At 43.3% G+C, this 25,511-nt stretch overlaps 1 protein-coding gene across 2 annotated transcripts in view; it reads left to right on the forward strand.

The window, feature by feature from the left end:
• The window catches only part of kif16bb (kinesin family member 16Bb), a 59,902-nt gene that overhangs the window by 935 nt on the left and 33,456 nt on the right, over positions 1-25,511 (forward strand). The window contains exons 5-12 of one of the 2 annotated variants that reach the window (XM_034681501.1): positions 3,184-3,281; positions 5,941-6,056; positions 9,232-9,374; positions 11,505-11,673; positions 13,954-14,082; positions 14,580-14,755; positions 14,874-14,942; positions 15,028-15,087. In XM_034681501.1, the coding sequence (XP_034537392.1) occupies positions 3,184-3,281; positions 5,941-6,056; positions 9,232-9,374; positions 11,505-11,673; positions 13,954-14,082; positions 14,580-14,755; positions 14,874-14,942; positions 15,028-15,087 (960 nt within the window). The remainder of the gene's footprint in view (positions 1-3,183; positions 3,282-5,940; positions 6,057-9,231; positions 9,375-11,504; positions 11,674-13,953; positions 14,083-14,579; positions 14,756-14,873; positions 14,943-15,027; positions 15,088-25,511) is intronic. The other variant, XM_034681502.1, reaches the window with a different exon arrangement.

Below are 25,511 nucleotides of genomic sequence, written 5' to 3' on the forward strand. Positions count from 1 at the left end.
GATATGCAAAACAAAACAACATTCAAAAACAAGAGTCTTTAGCATCATCACACTCCACATGCTTAAGGTCACTGTCCTCTTAATGTAGTCCACAGATGAAGAACTGCAGTGCAGTCCCTTGCAAACATGAAGCTCCAGAGCAATGTTATTTTAAGAGTGTAATTATTGAATCGCTCTTGGGACAAATACATTTTTATAAACATTCATTGACCTGATGGGACCGATTCAAACCGGCAGTCTCTGAGTCAACATTTAAATTAAAGGTCGACCACGCTTGTGCTGTTAAGGCCCCTCGTCTGTGGATCCGCCTCCTCCTCAATCCAGGCTTCCTCCTCTGTTGACTCTTTCAAGACTCGCCTCAAACTCACTTTTATATCTTAGAATTCAAGTCCTCTAGTCCTGAATAGGTTTAGGTTCCTAATGCTGGGTTTTCTTTGTTGTTTGTCACTTTTTCTTGATAAGAAAAAGTTTGGTCTCACATTGTGTTTTTTATGCATCGTACAGCACTTCGGTCAGCTGTGTTTTTAAATGTGCTTGGCTACAAACAGTGGTGGACAGTAACAGAGTAAATTTACTCCACTACATTTCAATCAATGCTCCAGTTACTCACTACTAAGGTGTCTGTGCTTGGAGTAACTAAGTGTCTGTGTTTATTCCAATGGTTTCTAAATAAACAGAATGTACTTCTATGTATTCCTGACTGCACTCAAGTCATAATTTGACAGAGCAGCTTTCACTTGTATTGGAGCAATATTTTACCTGGAGTATCTATACTTTGACTTTAAGTAATGAAGCTGTGTACTTTGTGCACCACTGGCTACACAGGATGGAAAGGGTCCCCTGTAATAAGGTGATGTGGTGGTAGTTCTTTAAAAACAGGTCACACCTGCATTGTTGGTGAAACACTGACAAAGGTTGAAACACATTCATTGATTTAATCTGTCTTTAAGTCAATCTTTACTTTGTGCCGTCTTTTTGCAAAGGTGATACTTTATGGTCATGGAGGGCTGTGTACTAGATCATGTGACTTATCATTAAAGGTGACATATCCTGCAAAATGGACTTTTTAATGGTTCTCTCCCTGAAATCTGTGTCCCTGTCTACAAACCCCCTGAAAAGTCAAAGACTCCATTCTGCCCCTGTTCTGATTTCTCCACCTTTCTGTAAATGTGTGCTGAAACCAGCCGTTTCAGTTTTCAGTGTTTTTCATACGTCACAACGCCATCCGGTCTGTAACAGGAAGTCAGAGCTCGGAGCTTGTTCAGCCCATAGACTGTATAAAATACAACTCAACCCCTCCTCCGTTTTTCATTCCCTGCACACATGTGTGCTAACAAGGAGCTTAGGAGGGAGGCATGCTAGTTGTAGGCTGTCTTAATAAACACAAAGGTCGCTTTGACTCCCCACGTCTGCAGATTTGAAGATCTAGTGAATGATTTTTAGTTTTCATGGAAAAGTGCTAGCGCTAGTTAGCATAGCCACATAGCTACATGTTGGTAGCTGTGTACCAAGACACACGTCGACATGCTGACAAATAAAACAACAAGAAACACTAAATCTGTGACCAATGGTTCAGAAAGGTCCTGCTGCAGGCGCCTCTCCGTCAGGATCAGATTCTGGATCAGATTCAGAGGGTTGAAGTAACGCGGGTCTGTGAGCAGCCGTGTATATTCAGCCAACATGGAAACATTAGATCAACGTGCTGGACAGCCGAGGAGGCCACACCCACTTCATGAGGGGGCGTGGTCAGAGAGCTCATTCTCATTTAAAGGCACAGACACAGAAAACAGCCTGTTCTGAGCAGGGCTGAAAAAGAGGGGTTTACAGGCAGACCAGAATCTGATTTCAAAGTGTTTTTATGAGCAATAAACTTTAAAGACATGTTTTGGGGATCTAGTGTAACACTTGTTGTGTTTAACATCTTAGTTTCAGTTTGACTCTTCTAAACCCAGTCTGTTGAAACAGCCTCGGTCAAGCCTGTTTAATTTTTTGGGGGGGCTGAAAGATAGAGAAGGTTTCTTTGAATGTTCAAATAGTTGTGATGGTGGCTGTACTTCATCTGAAAGCTGTTTGCCAGCTACTATTAAATAACTGAAGAAGAAGAAAGCATCAGTGCCAGGTTCTGGTTCACAGTGTTTTAATGTGTGACTCAGAACCAGAGATAAATGCAGGGACTTGATGAGCTCAGAGTTCTGTGATAAACTCCTCTGCAAAAAAAAAACAAGTCATGGAAATAACTTTAATAAATCTACAACAAAGATGCACAGAGAGCAAGACACCCAGCTATTCCAATAACTGTTGAACAGTTCATATTAACTATTGAGACGTAGCTGATATTAGCTTTCTATGGCTGCATCAATGATATGACCGGTAGTGTCAAATAACTTCTTCCAAACTTTTCTCCTAACTTGAATTCTTGAGTGTTCAAAGGCAGACTCTGCCCTCAGACCTCAGACTGTAAAGGTCAGCAGTACAGAGTTCCCCCCAGCAGTTTAACTTGCTTTAAATTGCCAGTGTGCATATCATACTTGCCCTTTAAATGACCTGCACAATCATGAGGGACGCCCAGGATGTCACAATATTACAACACAAGAGCTTACATTGCAGAATAGCCGGGCAGAGCTAACTGCGTGTGCACGTAGCATTCCCTGCTCACTGCATTAGAACCTGACGGATGGCAGCTTCATCAGACGTCCTCCCCTTCCTTCCCCTCCTCTTCATTTATCTCCATGTTTCTCCCCTCTAATCAGAAAATGTGATGAGTGCAGCAGCCCGCAGCTTTTCTCCCCTCACCTTGCACAGCAATGGAAATTTCACATTACCGGGGAGGTTTCTGCTTGTCTACCAGGAGACTTGTGCAAGGTCATCAGCAGAGCCGCTGTCAACATCCCAGATAATTATATATGGCTCTTAATGCTTGCTATCTGTTACTTTGTAATTAAAACAAGAGGGCATGCAGCTCATAGTGGAATTGCTTTTATGCTTGGGTGGGTTCGTATCAGATGAGCTGTTGTTTGTGTTGTTCAGCAGTCTTTGCGTGTGCTGAGTTGTGGTCACGGTGAAGCATGGACACTCAAATTAATACAACATAATGAGCAAAATCAAGTTTCCATTTTACAGCACACAGTGTGTGATCCTGAGGTTTTGTTTTAAGAGTTTTTATCTCCTCTTTTGATAAATCAGGAAGATAAAGGATTGATCCCACGCATCTGTGAAGGCCTGTTCTGTGAGATGTTTCAAAGGAGCACAAATGACGCCGTGTCCTTCCACACCGAGGTCAGGTAAGCGACCATCACTCATGTTACCTCTCGTATTAAAGTCATGGAGTGTTAACTTTGAGCAGATCTGCTCAGTTATTAAATGCTGAAACATTACAAACCCTTACAAGACAATCGCTTTAAGCTCCTTTGAAGCGTTGTGAGCCGGGCGTGAAGACAAACTCAGGGAAAACTCTGAAAACTGCACAATTCATTATTTTATTTAGATCCTGCAGGTAAACCATGTGAGCAAGTCTACAGTTAGCAGAGCTAGCCCCCTGCAGGTTAACTTCCACATGCCTTTGGCTGGTTACACATTGCTTTTGTCGAGTCAACCATACAGAGCTTACGTCCAACTTTATCTCTACTTTCTAAATCAAACATGTTGTTCACAGACGGGTCTTAGTTTTCATCAAACAGAGCTTCTGTCCTGATTTCTGGCAGGTGGCTGTGTGGCAAAGTTTAATCCACTGAACGTAATAACAGCTGTTACGTGTCAGGGTGTTGTGTCTTGTTAAGCTTGCGCAAACATTTCATAAAATGAAACTTCAGTTCTACCAGATTCTTTGACTCATCAGTGACTCGCCCTCCCTTAGAGGTTTTTTTTGCTGTGGTTTGAATATTTGGGTGTCAGAGGTGGTTTATGTCTCTGTCAGAATTAAGGATGACAGAGATAAAGCTTTCTCTGTTTTATCAGTTGGATGCATTTGAGAGCTGCTGTATTTTGCAGTGTTATTAAAAAGTTGAAGTTAACCACTAATAAACTGGAGCCTTAATCACCTCTCATCTGTTTGTAAAGGTTTGTTATAACATGTTATAATTGACCCAAAGTTCTTTAGATAAAGATGTGCACCAGATTTTCAATCAATCAATCTGTATTCATAAAGCACCAAATCCCAACAAACGTTCTCCTCAGACTCCAAACAGAGCAGGTCTAGACCGTACTCTATGTTCTGTTATTAACAAAGACCCAACATCAAGACCGGATCAGATCCAGTCCCATCTTACAGACAGGACTCAGTCTGATCTCATCTTAATCCACCATGAGCAGAGCACTTTGCAGCATTTAGCAAGTTACAGTGGCAAGGACAAACTTCCTTTAACAGGCAGAAACCTCCAGCAGGACCAGACTCATGTTAGACACACATCTGCTGACACCGTGTTGGAGAGAGGGATAGAGGGAGATGAAGAGAGAGAGAGAGAGAGAGAGAGATGATAGTGGGGAGATGGATAGTAGTAGTTGTAGCAGCTGGAGTCTGGCACGTCCACAGCAGCAGAGATCCAGAGGAACCTACGAGACAAGGGAGCTCAGGGACTCCAGAAAGGTCTAAGAAAAGAGAGAAGAGAGGGAGACCAGAAGGAAGAAAAAGAGGAGAAGAAATGGTGAAGGAATGACAGAAGGAAAGGACGGGATGAGAAAAGGAGACATGAAGGATGAAGAAACATGGAAAGAACAAAGAGAGAGAAAGAAAGAAGTGAAGGAAAGAAACAAGGAAGCAAGGGAGGAAGGAAGAAGGAAGGAAGGAAAGAAAGAAATAAGGAAAGAAAAGAAACAGGAAGGACAGATAGAAAGAATGAGGGAAGGAAGGAAGGAAGCAAGGAAGCAAGGAAGCAAGGAAGCAAGAAAGGAAGGAAGGAAGGAAGGAAGGAAGGAAGGAAAGGAAAAATGACAGACCAACAAAAGGAATCTACAGAAGAGATCCAGAGGAATCTACGAGACAAGGGAGCTCAGGGACTCCAGAAAGGTCTATGGTTAGTAACTTTAATGGGACAGGAAGAGTTAAAGGAAGTGATGGGGGGTGGGATAGGATCCCAGTGTGTCAGTCTGAGCCTATAGCTACATAACTAAGATCTGGTCCCAGCCTGATCCAGCTCTAACTATGAGCTAAGACATGATTATTCAGGGTGATGAAATGAAGGAGTTCAACTAATAAAGTTTCTATGTAATCATTATTTTAACATTTGGCCTCATGCCTGATACGACCTCATTACTTTGGTTTAATTCAACTAAAATAATGGACTCTGCTGGATCCTGGTTCTTAGGAATGACTGAGGAAACTTCTGAATGTGTGCAGACATGTTTTAAAATCACAGTCAGTGTTGTTAGTGTCTGCTTTGTGTATTCAGGTTTTCAAAGATCTGACAAGATTTCTTTGATTGGAGTTGGATAGAATAGTCTGTAACTGGCTCGATGATCTTCCCTTGTTTTTGTCATAAAGGCTTTGCTTCTAGTCATTTTGAAACCATCTCATGTTGTAACCTGTTTGAGTCTCCAAAGCTGTGCCAGTAAACAAACCTGCACGGAGATTTCCTCCTGCCGTTTCATCTCTGTCACGCTTGTGTAAAGCCTAATTGCTCCATGCATGGCATTGTTTTCCCACCAGCCACTCAGAGTCTTCCTTTTGCTAACCGCACACACCCACTGCAGCATTGATTAAGGTGCTATACTATGCATATAACTGTTTATTCATTGCCAATGCAAGCAGAACAATGCACGCACAATAATGTGGCTCTCCACCTCAGGTGCATCTATTTTCATAGTCGACGTTGAGAAGCAGCTTGTTTTGTTCCTGTTTGTTTTTGTTCACATAGCAGCTTTGAAACCCTGCATTCATTCTGCCTCTCTGCCTTTGTCTGTGATCTTGGATCAAAACATTTCGTTGTGTTTCTGTCTTGGCATCAGTTATTTGGAGATCTATAACGAACGAGTCCTGGACCTGCTGCAGAGCAGATCTGCGCCCACAGACGGTGGAGGCCTGAAAGTGAGAGAGCACCCACAGGATGGACCCTACGTAGAAAGTAAGACGGAGGGCTTCTCTCAAACATCTTACAAACATTCTTTCATTCATAAAACAAGTTTTCAAAGTGTGTTATAAAACCCTCAGGAGCAAGTCTGCATCAATATTCACTCACTGAGCCGATCAAACATCATAATGCATCCCTCAAAGAAGATCCTCCATGCAAAATAAACTCTGTGCAACTAGATCTGCAAATGTGATTCTCAAGAGAAGAGACATTCACTTTAGTTATGCAGACATTAAAGGTGACATATCATGCAGAATGGACTTTTTAATGGTCCTCTCCCTGAAATCTGTGTCCCTGTCTACAAACCCCCTGAAAAGTCAAAGACTCCATTCTGCCCCTGTTCTGATTTCTCCACCTTTCTGTAAATGTGTGCTGAAACCAGCCGTTTCAGTTTTCAGTGTTTTTCATACGTCACAACGCCATCCGGTCTGGAACAGGAAGTCAGAGCTCGGAGCTTGTTCAGCCCATAGACTGTATAAAATACAACTCAACCCCTCCTCCGTTTTTCATTCCCTGCACACATGTGTGCTAACAAGGAGCTTAGGAGGGAGGCATGCTAGTTGTAGGCTGTCTTAATAAACACAAAGGTCGCTTTGACTCCCCACGTCTGCAGATTTGAAGATCTAGTGGATGATTTTTAGTTTTCATAGAAAAGTGCTAGTGCTAGTTAGCATAGCCACATAGCTACATGTTGGTAGCTGTGTACCAAGACCAGAGGTGGGTAGTAACGAGTTACATTTACTCCGTTACATGTACTTGAGTAGTTTTTTCAAAAAATTGTACTTCTGAGAGTATTTGTTTTGCAGAGTACTTTTTACTCCTACTCAAGTACATTTGTGTTAAAAAATATGTACTTTTACTTCGTTACATTGGGCTGTCCAGTCGCTACTTTTAACGTTCCTTTTTTTCTTCATTTTACATGTTTTATACTCAGCCGATCTCTCACGCGGCTCCTTCTGATCCAGAGCTATAAATAGCCTCAACACTGAATGAACGGAGAAGTAGCTCCGCCCCCGCCTCCACCTACAGCTGGGGAGAGAGGCTGCTTAATACCTGCGTCCCCTTTGGAGGAACATGTTTACCCTGTACCCAACATCCAGACTCTCTCATAACTTCTAAATGACGAGGAGAAACAGTCACATTATGCGCTGCTTACTTTGTCTATACGGTGGAAATCTTGAGCTTATAGAACAATTAAATCTTAAAAGCATGTCATGGTGAGTTATCAGTTAGGTAAGCTAATGATCATACAGGGTAATATTAAATCTTAAAAGCATGTTATAGTTAGTTATCAGTTAGGTAAGCTAAGGATCATACTAGTTAATATTAAATCTTAAAAACATGTTATAGTTAGTTATCAGTTAGGTAAGCTAAGGATCATACTAGTTAATATTAAATCTTAAAAGCATGTTATAGTTTGTTATCAGTTAGGTAAGCTAATGATCATAGTAGTTAATATTAAATCTTAAAAGCATGTCATGGTGAGGTACAGTTAGGTAAGCTTAGGATCATACTGGTTAACATAAAATCTTAAAAGCATGTTAGAAATGTTGGAAAGTAATCTAAAGTAACTTATAAGAGCAGTAAGGTAGCATGCTGATAAAAGCAGCCCCTTCTGAAGCTCAACAGTCACCTCAGAGAGATTCTTCAGGACTGAGTTCATGGCCTTTTTAAACACTTCCAAGTTGTTTTAGTATTTTCAAGTTATGTTTTTAAGTAAGATGTACTGAAAATAAGTTAAAGGTTAAAAAAGAAAGTTTGGAAGGCATAGATATATTTTTTATTGTAATGTTGGAGTATTAATGTTCTGGAGTTCTGATGACATCTCAGACACAGTTTGAAGTTTCAGCTTGTTTTAAAAATGAAAGCGGGTACATTAGTTTGTGCACATTGCAGCTTCTCTTTCTTTAATGTTTGAAAGTAAACCATGCCTAACAGCATTCATTTTGGAATTTTCCTATTTATGTCACTTTATTAAAGGCAGTGTGCGCTTCACATTGTTATTAGCATTTCCAATACAGTACAATTTTATATATGATACTACTCACAAGTTACTCACTACTTAAGTAGATTTTTTTTTTAGGTACTTATTTACTCTTACTCAAGTACTTATTTCTATGAGTACTCTTACTTCTACTTGAGTAACATCATTAGAAAGTAACAGTACTTTTACTTGAGTACTGTTTCGGTTTACTCTACCCACCTCTGACCAAGACACACGTCGACATGCTGACAAATAAAACAACAAGAAACACTAAATCTGTGACCAATGGTTCAGAAAGGTCCTGCTGCAGGCGCCTCTCCGTCAGGATCAGATTCTGGATCAGATTCAGAGGGTTGAAGTAACGCGGGTCTGTGAGCAGCCGTGTATATTCAGCCAACATGTAAACATTAGATCAACGTGCCGGACAGCCGAGGCCACACCCACTTCCTGAGGGGGCGTGGTCAGAGAGCTCATTCTCATTTAAAGGCACAGACACAGAAAACAGCCTGTTCTGAGCAGGGCTGAAGAAGAGGGGTTTACAGGCAGACCAGAATCTGATTTCAAAGTGTTTTTTTGAGCATAAACTTTAAAGACATGTTTTGGGGACCTCTTAGACCAATATATGTTGATGAAGAAGAGCAGAATATGTCACCTTTAAGGTAGGAGCCTTTGTTGTGTGGTCGGGTGTTCAGCCCAGAAAGGTGAAACAGTTTTTGACCGCTGAAGCAGCATGGTGCTGCGGGAGTCATGTGTGGATGTTCGTCTGTGAAGTGTCATGTATTGGACGCTGTTGGAGCACAGATCACGGGAATCAACAGACTGAGAGTTCAACTTGTAAATATGACTTTGACTTTCATTCATGAAGCACGGTAACTCACAGCGTGTGAATAAGGTATTCCAGGTGCAGCGCCTCAGTGGCTTAAAGCTTTGGCTTGGCCTCTACATACATGATTCATTGTTTTTAAAGATGAGAATATCTGTGTCTTTGCATTAAAACTATCAGGACGAGGGACAGTTTGACCTCCAGCTTATCTCTGTATTTAGTAGTCTAAACTTCAGCGATGAGTGTGACAACAGAGTTCACATGATGACAGAGGGAGGTAGATCTGGATCCAAAGGTTTAATATCTTGGCTGAGTTCATATAAAATGCAAAACATGACTAATGCACGAATACCCGTTTGTAGATCTGTCCAAGCACGTGGTTAACAACCACAGTGACATGGAGTGCTTGATCAATCTGGGCAACGCCAGCCGCACCACAGCCAGCACGGGTATGAACGACTGCAGCAGCCGCTCCCACGCCATCTTCACCATCAGCTTCACACAGGTAACAGATGCACACACTCACACATACAGCTGCACTCAAAAATATACAACCCCCATTGCAAATTAGGTAAAAACTTTCAGCTGTTTGCAACAAACAAATCAAACGAGAACAAATTCAACAGCCCGACACAAATAATGTTTGCAGGTGTTTTCTCAAATTTCAACAAAAAATGCCACTTTTAAGTTTTGCAGTCTCCAAATGAGTCAACCCTCTGAATACAATCGCTTCTAAGAGGACACACATTCAAATCAGGTGTTCTCTCGAGCATGCCTGATGCAATTTATCAAGGGCTTCATGGTTACATCAGGTGTGGTGGAGGTAGAACACATCACACAGGGCTTTGTTCACATTTGACTAGATGTTAGAAATATGCTTCAATCAAGAGAATTGTCCCAAAAGTAAAAAGAAGAGATCAAGAAAATGGATACGAAATGATATCAACAAGTGCTGAATGTTCCTAGAGATGCAGGTAAAAGCATTGTTTGCAAGTTTAAAGTTAAAGGGTGGCGACACTACCAGAGGAGGAAGCTATCAGCTGCTGTCATTAGATTCCTGAGGAGGCAGGAGGTCAGAAACCCGGCTGCTGAAAGCTAGGGTTGGTAGTCACGGAAAACTAGCATGAATTTGAATGTAGCATTTCCCCAGGACTACATCTAACCCCTCGGAGCTCCTCCAAAATGACGCCCCCGCTCACATGCATAAGCGCCGCTGATTCACGACCATATGATGGTGACTGATTCAAAACCGGTCCTCAGGAAAGTTAAAAACACAAACAAACATGGCTGCTGTTAGCACTTACAGTGAGCGGGAGAGAGGAGAGACAAGAGGAGAAGTTCTTCATTCATTCAAACATTGACTTTGTTGGACCGGACGGACGCTACAGTACATCTACATTTCTGTAGGACTTACTAAATGTCATTAGTTCTTCTGCTTGTCAGAGCCCCCGTGGTGAGAGCTTTTCAGACTCTGATCCAGACTACAGTCCTGAGCAAAACCCCTCATGGGGTCAGAGGGGACAGGCCCGAGGTGGAGCGAGAGGGGCAGGAAGTAGAGTCAGGGGAAGCAGAGGCAGGAGACGGGGAGTGAACGCCGGGGACATGTGCGCTCTGCAGGAGGCGGGCAGAACGGCAGGACAGGATCTGATTGGTTTGATGATTTGGCTCCTGATGGCAGGGATTGGTTGGTGTTTTCCCAGGTTTACTCCGGCTGTAGATAGCAGCTTTTTTTTACCTCTTTTTTAAGAACACATTATGTATTGATTACCATCAGGACATAAAGATCATTTTAACCAGGAGAACAAAAAGTGGATCTAAATCTGAACACCAACCCCAGCTTTAAGACCTGCAGGAGGACTTGGTGGCAACAGCTGTTTAAATGATTCTTGTTTGATTTGTTCTGTATGAATGTTCATCATTATTCATAATCATACGTTGTTGTGTTTTATGATGAAGGGTGTGAATCACAGGGGGACTTATGGGACAGTATGATACCTGATGCATGGCACCCAATATCGATAATATTGCAATGCAAGACGATCCTTTTTAAAGGTGCATCACAATATTTGATTACACAAGTTATTCTGTCTCACTTCTTCCTTATGTTCTATCTTAATACACTTAGTTCATATATTATAAGTGTTGGTATACGTACATAATTATCTTATACTGTAAATCTACAAACTAGATCCCTCACACGTCAAGGATCAAAGATATCTTTATTATCCCAGAGGAGAAATTTATTTTACAACTATCACACAAAAAACAGAGAAATGAACAAACCAGGCAGAAGGAAATCTCTAAACTGATTAAAGAGTGGATCAATAAACTTTGATCTGGTTGCATATTATCCTCCGTCTCGTGCTGCCAGCCTGAGTGGGCGTTAACATGTTCAGAGTTTGCTGTGAAACTCTTTGGATGTTGGTAAAAGTCGTCCCTGAGGAGCTCTAATTAGTCCTGTTTATCCGCTTTGTGTCAAGATCCTGATTTCATCTTCAAAGTCTTTTGCATTTTTCCATGTTTAAGCAGCTCTTTGGTGGCTGATACGCTTCAGTATTCCTCTGTGATGTCTCCTCGTTTGAACTAAATGAACATCGCTCAGTGGCTCAGTGGTTCGCTGTCTTTGGTTCCACAGGCGTGGTTTGAGTCAGAGCTGCCTCGCGAGACGCTGAGTAAGATCCACCTGGTGGACCTGGCCGGCAGTGAGAGAGCGGACGCCACGGGCACGAAGGGAAGCAGACTGAAGGAAGGAGCAAACATCAACAAATCTCTGGTGACGCTGGGCTCTGTGATCTCAGCTCTGGGTAATGACTGCCTCACCTCACACCACGCCTTTCACTGTCGCTCAGATTGATGCACCTGTTTCACATCAGGAGACAAACTCTGAGTGAAGAGGAGTTAGATTTCTAGTTTTAATGATTCTACAGTGATTAATTTGAGTTTGATGAAACGGTGGCCTTCTTTTTCTGTGAGGAAGCAAACACTGATTTTAAGAATCTCAGTCTCAAGTCTGATTAAAGATAATTTACTTTTAAAGCACCTTTCATTCATGGAGTCATTCAAAGTACTTTACAGAGCTCAAACAGAACATTACAGACATTAACAGAAAACAGAAAACAAGACAGTAGAATACAAAATATATTGAACTATAATATCAGTAAAGTAGCAGGGATCCACAATATGGAATTATTAGAGCTGATTAAATATATTTCTTTGCATTTTTTAATTCTAAGATGTTTATATTAAGCACATCTGAGCAGATGTGTGTCTAACATGAGTCTGGAAACAACATAAATGCATACAGATTAAATTAACACATAAATCCAAAGGATGCCATCATGATAAAGTCTCTAAAAGTAGTATGGGAGGTAGAGCCTTCAGTTATCAGGCCCCTCTCCTTTGGAATCATCTACCAGTCAGGGTCCGGGAGGCAGACACCCTCTCTACTTTTAAGAGTAGGCTTCAAACTTTCCTTTTTGATAAAGCTTATAGTTAGAGCTGGATCAGGCTTGGACCAGGTCTTAGTTATGCTGCTATAGGCTTAGACTGACACACTGGGATCCTGTCTTTCCCTCTCTCTCCTCTCTCTGCCTGTCTCTCACTTTAACTCTTCCTGTCCCATTAAAGTTACTAACCATAGACCTTTCTGGAGTCCCTGAGCTCCCTTGTCTCGTAGGTTCCTCTGGATCTCTGCTGTAGATTCCTTTTTTGGGGTCTCTCTCTCTCTCTCTCTCTCTCTCTCTCTCTCTCTCTCTCTCTCTCTCTCTCTCTCTCTCTCTCTCTCTCTCTCTTTCTTTCTTTCTTCATACTTCATGTCTCCTTTTCTTACCCCGTGACTTCCTTCCGTCATTCCTTCCCCATTTATTCTCCTCTTTTTCTTTCTTCTGGTCTCCCTCTCTTTCCTCTTTTCATAGACCTTTCTGGAGTCCCTGAGCTCCCTTGTCTCGTAGGTTCCTCTGGATCTCTGCTGCTGTGCAGACGTGCCAGACTCCAGCTGCTACAACTACTACTATCCGTCTCCCCACTATCATCTCTCTCTCTCTCTTCATCTCCCTCTATCCCTCTCTCCAACACGGTCTCAGATTCAGATGTGTGTCTAACATGAGTCTGGTCCTGCTGGAGGTTTCTGCCTGTTAAAGGAAGTTTGTCCTTGCCACTGTAACTTGCTAAATGCTGCAAAGTGCTCTGCTCATGGTGGATTAAGATGAGATCAGACTGAGTCCTGTCTGGAAGAGGGGACTGGATCTGATCCGGTCTTGATGTTGGGTCTTTGCTAATAATAGAACATAGAGTCCGGTCTAGACCTGCTGTTTGGAGAGAGCAGTGTGATGAGACAGTCTTTGTGCCTGCAGCTCGTTCAACAGATGGAACAGATGACCTGAGATGTCTGTTTGTTCTGGCCCTCCTCCTGTAAGTGATCCTTCTCTCTGCATGAAGAAAGCACTGAGGGTCTTCCAGGATGGCCTTTCCCTTAAGAGCGGCTCTTGCTTTTAAACCACAGCCAAGATCATTCAAGTCAATGCCAGCCATCTTTCAGCAAAGTTCAACAATATATCTCCCGCCTGTTTTTCTTAACAAAGCTGAGGTTACTAAACCAACAGCTCATCGCAGAGGTTAAAACAGACTCAAAGGAAGATTTGATTTCAAAAGCAGACTCTCTGGTTACCAGTCCAGAGTCCTGTCTGTAAGATGGGACTGGATCTGATCCGGTCTTGATGTTGGGTCTTTGTTAACAATAGAACATAGAGTTCTAATGCACACCTACAACAATAAAATATGTGTAGTTAAAATGAGTTGAAGCGTGAAATTAATATTAAGAATATAAATAGTTAAAATAAATACATTTTAAAGGGTAAGGATAAGATTTTAAAAAATAGTAGCTGATGAATGATTTAACTTATGGAAGGCAGCATTATTAGCATCACTTTAAGACCTTCCTGAAAGAGCTAACAGCTCCTCTAGTCATTGTTCCAGGGTCGAGGACGTTGTTCTGCAGCTGTCTTCAGTTTGGCTTTTATGGAGCTATTCTCAGACTTACTGGACGTTCGTCTGACTCTTTGTTTTCTCTCTCTGTGACCTCTCAGCTGACCTCAGCCGGGGAGGACAGTCATCGAAAAAGAAGAAGCAGATCTTTATTCCTTACAGAGACTCTGTGCTGACCTGGCTGCTCAAAGACAGCCTGGGAGGAAACTCTGTGACCACAATGATAGCAAGTACGTTCTGTGACTCACTCCTCTGCTGACAACCAGACCATCTAATGTGCTTTGACCTCACATGTTCAAGAAAGTGTCTCTGTGTTACTGGAAGGAGAAGAAGAACATGTGAACAACATGCTGATATCACATCTCTCGAGGTGGCACAGTCTTTGCTCATATAGAACCACAGATGTAATCATGCAAGAGTAGAAACTGAGTCCAACTTCCTCCAAAGACTTGGTTTATTCCAGGGGTTATTAAATAATCTCCTGTAGGTTGACAATAACAGGGCCCTGTTTACAGCTCAGAATAAGGTAGATTTTAAATGTGTGTCTAAGCTGTAGTGCAGCCACCGGCCACTAGATGGGGCTGTAGCGACTGCCACAATGCTATAAAGCTCTACTACCTGGATGTAAACAAGCACAGATAACACGTTACCTTAGCCACACTTGAAAACTTCACTGTACAGTAGTTGTTTTGTAAATCTCGCTCCTGCTGCTCCTCGACCCGTGCAGCGGTCTCTCCTGCTGACCTGAACTACGTGGAGACTCTGGGAACTCTGCGCTACGCCAGCCGAGCCAAAAACATCGTCAACTCTCCCGTGGTGAACGAAGACGACAGCGCTAAGCTGATCAGAGAGCTGCAGGAGGAGCTGACCAGACTCCAAACACTACTTGGAGAAGCCAGCCAGGTCTGCTTATGATCCATCTCACATATAATACCCATCAAGGACACAAAAACATCCACACTGACAGGGTTACATTAAAGGATACAAGGAAGGTTGTGCTTTCCTTTCACTCGCGCTCCAGGTCCCCCGTGGGGAGCTGTCTCCTTCTGTGAAGACGGAGGAGGAGGAGCTGACTCAGAATGAAGAGGAGGTGAGTCATCTTCTGCCAGCGGAGAACAACGGTTATGATGCTTCTCCTGTAAACAAAACACTCATTATCTCTGATACTCCCTCAGGTTGGAGCGCTGACCAGGGAGTGGACCCACAAATGGAGCGAGACTCAGAGTGTTCTGCAGGTAAATCAGTGATTCATTCATTCATCTCTTTAAACGCCTGAAAGAGGATGCTGCTCTGCACAGAGGCTGCAGAAGTGCTGAAGTGTGTTTACTGAGCATTGATGCATCAAACACAGAATTACAAACTCATAGCTTCTCCAGAAGACGGTGGTGTTTCTTCTTTTCTTGACTCTTGTTGTAATCCTTGACATATGACCAAGCACTCTGAAATACACTTTACAACAGGGGAAAAGAGAGGTGGAGTAAAAGTGAGCTTTTGGGTATTTATCCTGAGGCTAACTGAACATTAGTGGGATGTGGTCTTGCATGAGGCTGTAGGCTTCATTCTCAGACCTGAGCTTGAAGACAAAAAGACAACAACTGGAGGGAACAGCTTGAGTTTTGTTCAAGTGGTTCAGTTTGTTATAGTCCTTTTTTAAATAAGAGAGTAGCATCTATATCCTGCTGTAGAAGTTATATCTTGAGGCGTTTAGCCTTTTAGCATTTGTGAATCAAGGATGAGTTATTAGGAGTCAGTGTGAAACTAATAATCATCAGGATCATGAGAGTCTAACTGTGCGACAGCCTGTGAGAGCTTGATGTTTGTTCAATCTCAATCAATTAATCAATCAATCTTTATTTGTATCGAGCCAAATCACAACAAACCTTATCTCAAGATGCTTTTACAAACAGAGCAGGTCTAAACCACTCTATGTCAAACTATGAACAGAGACCCAACTTCAAGACAGGGTAAGACTCAGTCTGACCCCACCTTAATCCATCATGAGCATTGCACCTCACAGTATTTAGCAAGTTACATTGGTGAGGAAAAACTTCCTTTTAACAGGCAGAAACCTCCAGCAGGACCAGACTCATGTTAGACAGCCATCATGCCTCGACTGAGTTGGGTCTGGAAAGACAGATAGAGGGGAGTAAGAGAGAGAGGTGATAGTGATGAGACGAGTCAGTTGTTGTGTTGTTGTCTTGTTTTCTGTGCCTCCAATTCCAATTCCAAAAAGTTTGTTTCTGGAAAAATAAATCTTATTTTATCTAAAAAGAAAATGAATCTCCTCCATGATGTTCTGCATCAGAAAAGTCATTTTTAATCAAGATGATATTTCCAAATGTGTCTCAAGATGTTCAGCTAATATTGAGTTAGTTACCGAGCAACACAGGACGATGGTTTGTATCTCAGCAGAGGAAAGTCGTGCGTGTGGTCTCACTTATTTAAGAAAACATGCAACAAGAATCTCATGAAATGGCACAGATTAATTTCTTATATCCAAACTGTATTACAGAATCATAATCAGATATAATACATTAAAATAAATTATAACTGATTATAATAATGTATAAATATATGAATAATAATATAGGAATATTAGTAGTAATGGGAATTCAATAACAAAATAAACAATGAATAGATATTAAGCTAAAGTCTGCAGTACTGAGCATTAGAAGTGTTGCATGGTGAGGTTCAGAAAAACAATTGTTTACTAGTTTAAAATCAGATTGCATGATTCATTTTGCTTTATATATGATGTGATTTAACATTTAATGTGACATAAAGAGAAGTGTTTGACTTTCAAGAAGGAAAATAAGTCCAGGGATGAACAGAGTGTTTGACATCCAGAGGAAGGAGTTGTACAGTTTGATGGCTGCAAGCAAGACTGACTTCCTGTGATGTGTTGTGCTGCTTTTTCATGAAGAATAAGAATACAGCTTGATGTAAGAGCATATATGACCGCACAGTACTACATAGGCTTTACATTAACAGGACAAACCATGCAGAGAGCTTTCAGCAGAAGTTTGACACTCTGCTGCTTGTAGTGAAGACATCCTACCAGGTGGTGTCACTGCAGGTCTTATAAAACATCCACAGCAGCCTCATGGAGCAGAGAGAGAAATGTGAGTACAGTCAGCCTGGCATTTAAATCTAACTTTCCATCTATCTAGATTCAGATGGCGTCCAAAAGCTGAGTCTCGTAATGATCCTGAAGTCAGCGAGTGAAAGTGTTTGGGGAGTTTTTCAGAGAAGGCATGTCTGTTCTTTTCTGTCTTTGTCAACCCCATATGGTTTCTCTGAGGCTGGGACAGACCCCAAGCTGCAACTCAAACTGACACTTCTGCCAACCCAGAGTTTGTACCGAGCACTTTCCTCTTCCTGCTGAATTTGTGCCCAACCTCCCAAATAACACCAAATGTCATCTGTTTGGGAATCATTGTGTTTCGCCAAGTCGCCTGCTGCATTATGCATTAAACTGTGAAACACGCCACTCACAGAGTATGAGGTGACCTCATGGCTTCATTAGACATGCTGGCAGCACATTCCCTCCAGCAAGTTTTGAACGCTTTCAATCACTGGCGACGATCTTGGCTTGCAGTCAACGTTTTCATAAGCGTAGTGAGTTATTCCCACTTGTTGCAGCCAGGCGTGGCAAAGTAAACTCATTACTCACCCTGAGCAGAGATACTTATGTAAAGATTTATTCTGTTACAGTGAAAGCATCCCTCTAACGCAGCGGTTCTCAACCTTTTTGAGTCGCGACCCCCAATTTAACATGCACTGGTGTCCGCGACCCCCCCCCCACCCCAACCCCAGCCAGCAGCTGCGCATCTCCTGACACATCTGTACTTTCATCAATTTGCAAAGAAAATCTTCCGCTCTTCTTCACTCTGTCAATGAGTTGATCTTTAATGTCATTAGCCATGTCCTGAATGCGGCGTGCCACAGTGTCATTTGAAAGGGGAATGGTTAAAAGAGTGTTAGATATTTTCTCTCCATGCAATGCTCTTGTCATCGCTACGGCTGCGGGGCGGATGAGACTCTCCGCGATCGTGTGAGCCTTTTTCGATTGAGCCACCAAATATGCCACCTCATATGAAGCTGCCAGGGCCTTAGCTGGGACTGTAGCATAGTCACTGACCACCGTTTTTTGGCTCCTTAGTTCTTGCTCCCTGCGCCGAAAAAACTCAACTGGCTTATCAATGAAGCCGCTGTGTTTTGTCTCCAAATGTCTCTTAAGTTTTACTGGTTTCAAGCTCTCGTTTGCCAGCACTTCAGAGCAAATGACACATTGTGGGTATTCTGCGTTGTTTTTAGTCATGTACGAAAATCCAAATTTAAGAAAGTCGGGCTGATATTTACGGAGCCTCGAAGCTCTGGAGTCAGCCGGTGTCGGCCCCAGTGCCTTCCGTTTCTCAGGGGGTGGTCCTGCTGTCAGACTGTCTGGTGACTGACTCTGAGACCCCTGCTGCTGACCCAAGTCTCGAGCTGGAACACTTTTTCTCTTAAGCCATCGCTCCATTTTACAGCATCAGAAAGCTAGCAAACTTGTTGCAAAATGTAGCGCGAGGTTAATGGTTTGTTTTTCTTTGTCTTTTTTCCCGCCGTGGGTCACGGAGCATGATCCCACGCGCACGGGTCAATTCATACAAATTTAGTTGATACAATGCATTTTGAAAAAGTAATGAAGCACAAAGCAACTAGAACAGCTCCCTGACTGAAATTCTGTAATATAATATTAGATATATTTTTCGAAAATTATTTGGCGACCCCCAGAAATCATCTCGCGACCCCCATTGGGGTCGGGACCCCAGGGTTGAGAATGGCTGCTCTAACGGACGCTTCTGTGCAAAAGCATCCGAACCTTACCTCGTGTTTAGAGTCAATTAAATCAAATCATCTGTTAGAGCAGGGGTTCCCAAAGTGTGGGTCGGGACCCCCTGGGTCAGGCATGTCCAAAGTACAGCCCGGGGGCCAATGGCGGCCCAAGGTCCCTTTATTTATGGCCCCAAGCTTCCATCCTAAATTGTTATTTATATCACAGAAATTAATCCCATTCTGAGTCATCTATACAGTTGCAGTTTCTTTCAAGAGCACAAACAAAACAGAAGTCAATCCAGAAACGTCTCAAAGAGCTTCATATGGACTACTTGTATAAAGCCAAAGCAGTGGGGATTCTGCAAGACAGTAATAAAGAAGAATCACAAGAACTCTTAAAGCTGACAGGTTTTCAAATTGATGATTTTATCATGATGTGAAAATGTTCTTGATGAACACTAAAAGTTCAGAAGACACAAAAGAGGACACAAGACAAGATCAAAATTATGAAATCGTACAGAAAAGGCAAAATTTGATGCATAAAAATAGTTCAGAATGCAAGAAAATAATTATTTTATTATAAAATGTCATCTGCTGGTCAGAAAAGTCTAAAAAACAACATGAAAACGATGCATTTTACCCCTTTATAATAAAAATGATCAACAGAAATAGAAGCTAAACTTGAAATAAAACCTTGAAAATATAAAGTGTAATGAGTTTTCTGCCTTTCTTTGTTTCCAGATGACTCCTAAGTTTAGAGTTAGTGAACAGTTAATGATCTAAAGCATCAGTAGCAGCAGGTTCATTCAGAACACACAGGAAACACAGACACATGCTCATATACAGTATCTCACAAAAGTAATACACCCCTCACATTTCTGCACATATTTAATTATATCTTTTGATGGGACAACACTGAAGAAATGACACTTTGATATAATGTAAAGTAGTCAGTGTACAGCCTGTATAACAGTGTAAATTTACTGTCCCCTCAAAATAACTCAACACAGCCATTAATGTCTAAACCACCGGCAACAAAAGTGAGTACACCCCTCAGTGAAAATGTCCACATTGGGCTCAAAGTGTCAATATTTTCTGTGGACACCATTATTTTCCAGCACTGCCTGAACCCTCTTGGGTATGGAGTTCACCAGAGCTTCACAGGTTCCCACTGGAGTCCTCTTCCACTCCTCCATGATGACATCACGGAGCTGGTGGATGTTAGAGACCTTGTGCTCCTCCACCTTCCGTTTGAGGATGTCCCACAGATGCTCTACTGTGTTTAGGTTTGGAGACATGCTCGACCACTCCATCACCTTCACCCTCAGCTTCTTTAGCAAGGCTGGGACCGTCTTGGAGGTGTGTTTGGGGTCGTTATCATGTTGGAGTACTGCCCTGTGGCCCAGTTTCTGAAGAGGGAGGGGATCATGCTCTGCTTCAGTGTGTCACAGTACATGTTGGCATTCATGGTTCCCTCTATGAACTGTAGCTCCCCAGTGCCGGCAGCACTCATGCAGACCCAGACCATGACACTCCCACCCCCATGCTTGACTGTAGGGAACACACACTTGTCTTTGTACTCCTCACCTGGGCACCGCCACACACGCTTCACACCTTCTGAACCAAATAAGTTTATCTTGGTCTCATCAGACCACAAGACATGGTTCCAGTAATCCATGTTCTTAGTCTGCTGTCTTTAGCAGACTTTCTTGTGCATCATCTTTAGAAGAAATGTGAGGGGTGTACTCACTTTTGTGGGATACCGTAGGAAGGGTCATTTTCTGCAGACCAGCTGAACGAAGCCACATTAAATCACTCTGAGGGACAGTGGGGGTCGTGAGTCTTTGGCATCTATATTTTGGGGGTCACAGGCTGAAAAGTTTGGTTCTCAGAGTTTTATCTGCTCGTGAAAGCAAGAAAGAGCATCAACTAGAACAAAAGTTCTCTCATTTTTCAACCTGCGACCCCCAAATTAACAGAACCAGAGCGATTGACCCCCGCTGCACCTCGAGGAGGTTAATTGTTGCTCACAGCTGCGCCCAGGCACTAATAAGCAAATCCAGAAAACAGAGATTAGAGAAACACAAAAGCCAAACAACCATCATTATTCTATTGTGATTTATAAAAGCCTGCAAGCTGAATTCAAATAATCCTCATGTTTAGACTGTAGCAGTGAAGGGACATGCAAGATTTAACAAGCAGGTGCGTCTGTGCGTCTGTGAGATTCATGCTAGCTTCAGGCTAAAGATGCTTTATTTAGCTGGTCTGCAGAAAACCGGCCGTGTTTCCTGAGCTGCAACTGATGCTGTCGTTATCACCTCAGGGGTCATGTGACTAAAGGAGATGACACACTTTATTTATCTGCATGGTTTTATTTAACATTTCATTATGCATAATAATATGTTTGGAAGGCATCTTGCATCCTTTAACCTGTGTTCAAATCTTGTTTTTAAGCATGACGTCTCTCACAACTTGTGATCCATATTCAGGTCACTTCAGTTGTAAGTAAACACGAGCTGTCCTTGCTCTGTGTTCGTTTACTTGTAAATAAAAAGCATCATTAGAACTCAGAAGCATGCAGAAATGCAACATGACGTCTGCTCATCATTGAACGAAGCTCAGGATGCACGGTGCTGCTGTTGTTTGCACCGATGCCATAGCAAGAAGCTTCCTGGTTTGAATCCTGAGCCTTTCTGTATGGAGTTAGCATGTCCTCCCTGTGCATGCATCCCGCCATCCCAAAATATGCCTGTGAGGTCGATCAGTGACCACAGACTGTATAAATATGGACGTAGTATCCGTGACGTCACCCATCTGTCTCTGAAGCGCTGTTTTGAGGCCAATCGGCGGCGGCCATATTGCTGCTGTCGAGTAAGTGTGACATAAAGAGGCGGGGCTTTGAGCCTCCTCGCCAACAGCTACAGTGTTCCCCCCGTACAGTGAGAGCCAATGGAGAAATGAGCTATCCACACTACACTGGTCTTCTGAACCAGGCTGTAAACATGTTTATTTCTGCTGTAAAGATCGGCTTCTTTGAATCGGTGTGTATGTGGTTTCTGGTACTTCTGGAGCCAGCCTCAAGTGGATCCTCTATGAACTGCAGTTTTTAACCCTTTTTATATTTTTAGAGCGGTGGTTGCTGCTGGTCGGTGACTTAAAATGCTCGTGATTGTGAGCGAGAATAGTTGTTTGTCTCTACATGTTAACCCTGTGATGGACAGGTGACCTGTCCAGGGTAAACGCCGCTTCTGGCCTTATTATGACAGCTAGAGGATAAACAGTAAAGATAACGGATGCATGGAAGACGCTGGCTCGACTAACATGAATCATTCACTTAGAAGTTAAACAAATAAAGCCCTCATCACTTCCTTTAACTCTTCCTCTCCCATTAAAGTTACTAACCATAGACCTTTCTGGAGTCCCTGAGCTCCCTTGTCTCGTAGGTTCCTCTGAGATGCCGTGGACGTGCTGGACTCCAGCGGCAACAGCTTCTACTACTCGTCTCATCACTATCACCTCTCTCTCTTATTCTCCTCTATCCCTCTTTCAAGACCCAACTCGGTCTCAGCAGATGTGTGTCTAACATGAGTCTGGTCCTGCTGGAGGTTTCTGCCTGTTAAAGGAAGTTTGTCCTCACCACTGTAACTAGTTAAATACTGTGAGGTGTAATGCTCATGGTGGATTAAGGTGGGGTCAGACTGAGTCTTATCCTGTCTTGGTGTTGGGTCTCTGTTCATAGTTTGACATAGAGTGGTCTAGACCGGCTCTGTTTGTAAAAGCGTCTTGAGATAACGTTTGTTGTGATTTGGCGCTATACAAATAAAGATTGATTGATAGAAAGTCTTCCTTTTGCTCTGTTTCACCGATATTCAAATTTAGCACATATTTGGAAACAGCTGATGCAGCAGCCCCCTCTTGTGTTTGATTACAGTACCTGCATGCAGTGAATCCAATTACCAGAGGAAGAAGAAACGAGCACAGACTGTGAGATCTGTGATAATTACACCTCAACACTAAATGAGTCCTAAAGCAGAGTATTTGGACCTTTTCTTCTTTACTCTAGTGATGCTGCACGAGAGACTCTGTGAAGCTGAATGAGAGGCTCTGTGAAGCTGCATCCTCTAAGAAGACATCCTGTAGTAAAGTTAAAGACATGAATGTCTGCTGTGGATGTGTACGACGCATAATTAACATTCTGGCTCTGTGCGGTGGTTAGCAGGTGACATTTAGTGGTCCGACAGTGTGCTGGAGCTCATTAGCGGCTGTCACTGCTCCTAATTAAGAGGTCTTCGTTATTGACATATGGCTCTTTTGTTTCTGACTGTCCGGCATATTAATTAAAGTTACAGTGTCATAAATCTGTTTGCATTCTCAAGCAGTAATTACTCGGCGCTCTGAGGCAGCATCGCTCATCTCTACAGGCTGAGCAGGACACGCCTCCTGCAGGAACACCTGTTAGGATGCATGAAGCAAGGTGACACCTCGGGGAAAGGCCACTGGACCTGTGACCGGCGTGGACACTGGCGATGCCGAAACTCTTTAAGTGTTTGATGAACGACTTTATGGATTTGACATTTGTCTTCTGGGGCGTTTGCATTCTGTTCAGGGTGAGAAATGATAAGTGAGATTCCTGCGTGGACCTAACAGGTGGTGTCTTTGCTCCTGTTGTGGAGAGGCCGTTTTAAAAATGCAGCGCACACGCTCGTGTCACAGAAGTCCGGTCGCATGAAGGGATTTATTAAAGGTGGTGTTTCTTTTTTAGATAAATCTTATGTCGCCCGACGAGGGCAGATGCACGGCAAAGACCTGAAAGATTTTCACTGTGCGATTAAGGCCTCAAATTCCAAACTCAGACAGCAGCTGTGTCCCACTTCAGGATGCAGACTATGAGGAATGTGTGTTTTGCTGCCTGCATGGACCACAGAATTGAAATGAGGTAGTAAAGGCTCGGGTAGAGATTTTTCCTGGGCGACTAAATTCCAAGTTGACAGAAAAGAAACTTAAATTTCCACAAGCTGACTCAAAGAAGAGACTCAGACATCAGGGTCTGTTTAACACAGCACAGAACTATATTTAATGCAGCCTTTTAGGTGATATTTTACAACAAATTTTCCCTGTTTGCAAGAACAAAATTGACTCTTAAATGTGCAGCTCTTTGAGACGTGTGTTATGAAAATGGCACATTCTCCAACAAAGCATGCATCCAAACAACAAAATAAAAGTCAGCATTTAAAATACTTAGACATAATAATAATACATTTTATTTAAAAGCGCCTTTCTTAATACTCAAGGCTACTTTACAGAAGGATTAAAACACAATAAATAAAATAAATAACAAGTAAAGTAACACCAGGTTAATATGAAGCAGTGGAGATTAAACAGAGAATGCAGATTGGAACAGATGGGTTTTGAGTCTTGATTTGAAGAGGGGTAGAGAGTCAATATTTCTGATGTCTAGTTGGAGTGAGTTCAAGAGCTGGTGCTGAGACGGGCAGGGGGCACAGAAAGGTGGAGGGAGGAGGAAGACCTGAGGGAGTGAGAGGGGGTGACGATGTGGAGGAGATCAGATCAGGAGGATTTTGAAGTTGATTCTGAGTTTGACCAGGAGCCAGTGAAGCTGCTGGAGGACGGGGGTGATGTGGTGAAAGGAGGGGGTTCTGGTGATGATGTGGGCTGCAGAGTTCTGGACCAGCTGAAGTTCATGGAGGGATTTGTGAGGGACACTGAAGAGGAGTGAGTTACAGGAGGTGACGAGACTGTGGACCAGGATAGCAGCGGTGTGAGGGGTCAGAGAGGGGCGGAGACTGTTGATGTTGCAGAGATGGAAGTATGCAGACCGGGTTATGTTATTGATGTGAGAGTGGAAGGAAAGTGAGCTGTTGAGGATCACACCCAGACTCTTTACCTGAGGGGAGGGGGTCACTGACACCCAGACTCTTTACCTGAGGGGAGGGGGACACTGACACCCAGACTCTTTACCTGAGGGGAGGGGGACGCTGACACCCAGACTCTTTACCTGAGGGGAGGGGGACACTGACACCCAGACTCTTTACCTGAGGGGAGGGGGACACTGACACCCAGACTCTTTACCTGAGGGGAGGGGGTCACTGACACCCAGACTCTTTACCTGAGGGGAGGGGGTCACTGACACCCAGACTCTTTACCTGAGGGGAGGGGGACACTGACACCCAGACTCTTTACCTGAGGGGAGGGGGACACTGACACCCAGACTCTTTACCTGAGAGGAGGGGGACACTGACACCCAGACTCTTTACCTGAGGGGAGGGGGACACTGACACCCAGACTCTTTACCTGAGGGGAGGGGGACACTGACACCCAGACTCTTTACCTGAGAGGAGGGGGACACTGACACCCAGACTCTTTAGGGGAGGGGGTCACTGACACCCAGACTCTTTACCTGAGGGGAGGGGGTCACTGACACCCAGACTCTTTACTTGAGGGGAGGGGGACACTGACACCCAGACTCTTTAGGGGAGGGGGTCACTGACACCCAGACTCTTTACCTGAGGGGAGGGGGACACTGACACCCAGACTCTTTACCTGAGGGGAGGGGGACACTGACACCCAGACTCTTTAGGGGAGGGGGTCACTGACACCCAGACTCTTTACCTGAGGGGAGGGGGTCACTGTGGAGCTGTCTATGATGAGGGAATAGGGTAGGGTGGATTTAGTACCTATGAGGAGGAGTTCTGTTTTATTGCTGTTGAGTTGAAGGAAGTTGGAGGTGAACCAGGACTTGATCCCAGAGAGACAGAGGGTGAGGGCGGAAGGTGGGAGAGTGGATGTCATCAGAAAAACGACCAATAACAGACCTTCAAAA

Source organism: Notolabrus celidotus, chromosome 4, assembly GCF_009762535.1.
Source record: "Notolabrus celidotus isolate fNotCel1 chromosome 4, fNotCel1.pri, whole genome shotgun sequence".
In the NCBI taxonomy this organism is placed as follows: Eukaryota; Metazoa; Chordata; class Actinopteri; order Labriformes; family Labridae; genus Notolabrus; species Notolabrus celidotus.